Raw genomic sequence first — 4314 nt, 5'->3', positions numbered from 1 at the left:
ACACCAGGTACAGAAGTAATGCAGCTTCAGGTTGATTTAATTATGATTGAATTATTTTTTTAAAGTTCTAATTGGCTTCTACCCTTGCCTAAGGGTCAACAACAACAAAATAATAACGCCGGCCTTAACCAGGAGATGAGGACCTGGAAAGCATATTCAATAGTCAGGAATGTTGTTAGCCACCGCAAAGTGGGAGGGGTGGGAAGTGCGGGCAGGGCTATTATGCCGCAGGGCGAGCAACAGCGAACAGGCTGCAAGCCCTCCTCCGCCAGGCCTCTGCGAAACTGCTCGGAGGTCGCCTCCTTTCTGCACGGATCTCGAGGGTGAACTACTCAAGGCACCAGAAAGCCCTCGCCAGGCAGAAGTGCTCCCAAGTGCAGCGGCAGGATGGAGCCCGGCTTGGGAGCTTCCAGTGTTTATCTACCCGGATACCTGCGCCTCTTTTGTCAGGGTTACACAGGATCCCGATTCCTGGACAGAATAACCAATCCGCCTGGGAGGGGACCGGCTCTTCTGTTTCCTGAGGTCCAACCGTGCCACCAGGCCGGTCCGAGGGTTCCGTGAAGGTAGCGGCTACAGAGTTCCTATTCAATTGTGAACCTGCCCCGGAGACAACCGAAGTTAGGGTGTCCTGCGCGCACGGCGGAGGAGGAGAGACCCGTGGGACAGCGTCTAGTCCTGGCTTCTGTTGGCAGCTTCTCCAGAACACCCGCGACCCCGCCATCCTGGTGCAGCCCTGCTCCAGCTGCCCCCGGGGTGGGGCTGAGGGCATCTCTCCAAGCCTGCCCTGCGTGCGGACACGCGGCTGCGCTCCGGGATTCCCTGCCCAAGGACAACGCATTGCCCCGGGGACGCGAAGGAGAGGTGGGAGGGACTGGAGGGCCGAGAGGAGCTGGACTCCCGAGGGTCCTATTGGTTTCTCTCCACTGGAAAAGAGGGCTCCAAGCAGAGGCACGTAAGTGGGGCTGCGGCACAAGGAGGGACCAGGGCAGAGAAATCTAGACTTCTCTCTGAGGCCCCTTCCACGCCCCCGCCCGCCCAATCCTTGCCGAGCACCGCGGCCGCGCGAGCGTCCCCCGCAGAAGGTACGGAGATTCGGGGCGCCGCGCGCCATGGAAGCAGCTAACCTCTCCGTGGCCGCTGCCGGCGTCTCCCTCTCCCTGGGATCCGAAGCCTGCAGCAGCAGCCCAAGCCCCGGCAGAGCCGTCGGGTCGACCGCAGGCGGCGCCGCCCTGCTGGGCCGAGAATCACCCTTCTCCGTCTTCACGGTGCTGGTGGTGACGCTGGTGGTGCTGCTAATTGCGGCCACTTTTCTGTGGAACCTGTTGGTTCTGGTCACCGTCCTGCACGTCCCCGCCTTTCACCGTGTGCCGCATAACTTGGTGGCTTCGACGGCCGTGTCGGACGTGCTAGTGGCAGCGCTGGTGATGCCGCTAAGCCTGGAGAGCGAGCTGTCGGATGGGCGACGTTGGCAGCTGGGCTGGAGCCTGTGCCACGTGTGGGTCTCCTTCGATGTGCTGTGCTGCACCGCCAGCATCTGGAACGTGGCGGCCATCGCCCTGGACCGCTACTGGAGGATTACGCGCCACCTGCAGTACACGCTGCGCACCCGCCGCCGCGCTCATGATCGCGCTCACCTGAGCGCTGTCGGCACTCATCGCCCTGGCGCCCCTGCTCTTTGGCTGGGGCGAGTCCTACGACGCTGGGCTCCAGCGCTGCCAGGTGAGTCAGGAACCCTCCTACGCCGTCTTCTCAACCTGCGGTGCCTTCTACCTGCCGCTTGGAGTGGTGCTGTTTGTCTACTGGAAGATCTACAAGGCCGCCAAGTTTCGCTTTGGCGGCCGCCGCAGAGCTGTGCTGCCGCTGCCCGCTGCGGTTCAGGTGAGGGGCGGGCTGCGCAGTGGGGGTTGGGCCAAGAATCGCTGAGGAAAGAGGAAGCTTGACGAAAGGGACAGTTGGTGGGGAACAGCGCGCATAAAGATTGGCTACCAGCACACTTAATTTGCCATTTGTTCGCATGAAGTGTACATGGAGCGGGGTTCATCATCTGCACCCGGTGGGCACGTGCCTCGTGAAGGGGCTTCAGCACCTGCACGCCAGAGCTGTTGCTGGCACCGCCGAACCATGCGGCAGAAGGGGGCTTGCAAAGGCGGCCTTCCCAAGTGCCTGGGTGTGAACCCGTGTCATCCAGATGCGCCCTTTACTGCTTTTCCCTTGGAGAGAGCGATTGTGTCTGCGTGAATCCTGCTGCCGCCAAATCCCTGATACCGGCTGGACTAACCGCACTGCTGGGGGCTGGGAATTCGACTCGCAAATGAGTGAATTCTTGTGACCGTTCACCCCTTATTCTCTGTCCCCACCAAATCTTAGTCGACCTCCTGCAACCCCGAGACTATACTCCACAACTCCGTTGGCCAGCTTCCTGCCAAGGCGAGGAGGATAAAAGCTAATGCAGGCCTTACTTCCTTCACCATCCCAACCTCAGAGCTCTCCTCTGGGGACTTTGGCACCAACTAGTACCCGGCGTTCAAATCTCAGCTGGGGACACTGGGCAGTTGCTTCCTCTCTATGGGCCTTGTTTCCTCGTCTTGACACAAATTCCTAGTCCTAGCCCCCAGCCCACTCCATGGGTGCTGCATGGGTGAATGCCTGGGCCAGGGGTTGTGCTAGGCACCTAGCCCACATCCCCCGTTCACCTCCATGACAGCCTTCAGGCGAGGGGAGCGGACTCTGGTCACCTAGCTTCACAGAGAGGGAAATAAGTCTGTGGAGCTGGGTGCAAGCCCTGGTGCCCTTGCTCTTAACTGCCTTCCTCCCTTTTAATACACAATATTACTTGACATTGTGGGGACAGCCACTCACTTCCTGAAGAACCTCCAGACCTTATTTTAAACTCTACGTTCAGGAACCTTTTCACCTAACATTTTTTGGTGGTTTATGGTCAAATACGGCTTGAGTGAGGCTGCAAGGGAGGTGGTGGCCAAGACCAGAGTAGCCTCATGTCACTGTATTCACCCAGGGTTAGGTTTTTTAATTCCACATTTCCTCTGTTCCAGGTGAAGGAGGCCCCTCCGGAAGTTGAGATGGTGTTCACAGTGCGTCGCCTAACCGTGGCCTCTCAGGCCAGTGGTGACTTGTGGCGGGAGCAGAAGCGGGTGGCCCTGATGGTGGGCATGCTCACAGGCGTGTTTGTGCTGTGCTGGACCCCCTTCTTCCTGACGGAGCTCATCAGCCCTCTCTGTGCCTGCAGCCTACCCCCATTGGAAAAGCATACTTCTGTGGCTAGGCTATTCCAATTCTTTCTTCAACACCCCGATTTACACAGCATTTAACAAGAACTACAACAATGCCTTCAAAAGCCTCTTCACCAAGCAGAGATGAACTCGGTGCCTGGAGAGATGTGTGTGGGGCTGTGGGGAGGGAACTTGTGTCTCCTGGAGCGTCCCCCATGGCTGAGAGCATCGCACTGGGCCTGGGCTGTAAGAGCAGCTGGGCCAGAGGCAGCTGAGAAAGCTCAAAGCGTGGCACGTGTGCAGTTCAGCCATTCCTCGTAAGTGGCAGACACTGCTAATTGAACACGGCGCATTTCCCCACTGCCAGGTGCTGCTTCAGAATCCTTTCCAGGCAGCACTTTCGGCAGTTGCTGTTTAGAACTGACACGGTATTTGCTTTTCCTTTGTCTAATACTATATTTCTCAAAGAGGGTCTCCTAGCACAGAGCCGCAGGGGCTGTTCTGTGGCCCACTCAGAACACTGTCTCCTTTACAAGACAGCCTTTCCCCACTCTGTCTACTCCAGTCAACTCACCTTCCCTAACTCCCAAGGCTGGACATCCAGTTTGCGAGATGAGGATCACCCTAAGTTCTGTTATTAAAAAAAGTGTTCCGTGAAACCCGTATCTACCAAATGAGACTTTCAAAGGAGAGGTCTGGTGATGTATCTAAATTCTCTAGAGACTTTGTCAGTGAGAGGCTGCTGCATGTTTAGATTGCTCTTTAGACCAGTGGTTTCCAACCACCAGTCAGTGAAAGAGTTAACCATCCTGATGTTGTATGACGATTATAGTCTATAATCACTGGGTGAAAACCACTGATTTAGACCAAACAAATGGCATTTCTGGGTGGGGTGGGGGTGAGACCTGTGTAGCAGTGCTTTATAAGGCTCCTCAGGTGACTCGTGTGCAGCCAGCGTCGAGGGCACTGGTCAGGCCTTCTCTCTGCTTCTGTACCACAAGGAGGGCAGCAGGGAGAAGTCCCATGGTTTCACCATAATGAATTGTGTGTATAATAAAAATAGTTTTGAAATATTCATATC

General features: G+C 56.7%; 1 protein-coding gene across 1 annotated transcript; it reads left to right on the top strand.

Moving 5' to 3' along the window:
* Window positions 1–268: 268 nt before the first annotated feature.
* Window positions 269–4110, top strand: LOC136378835 (5-hydroxytryptamine receptor 5B-like). Its single transcript, XM_066346104.1, is given in 4 exon segments — window positions 269–1612; window positions 1614–1881; window positions 3057–3259; window positions 3261–4110. Coding segments are annotated over 4 exon segments (1092 nt in total). The 5' UTR covers window positions 269–1112; the 3' UTR covers window positions 3382–4110.
* Window positions 4111–4314: the final 204 nt, after the last annotated feature.

Source organism: Saccopteryx leptura, chromosome 7, assembly GCF_036850995.1.
Source record: "Saccopteryx leptura isolate mSacLep1 chromosome 7, mSacLep1_pri_phased_curated, whole genome shotgun sequence".
Taxonomy (NCBI): domain Eukaryota; kingdom Metazoa; phylum Chordata; class Mammalia; order Chiroptera; family Emballonuridae; genus Saccopteryx; species Saccopteryx leptura.
This window is presented reverse-complemented; position numbering and strand designations above follow the sequence as displayed.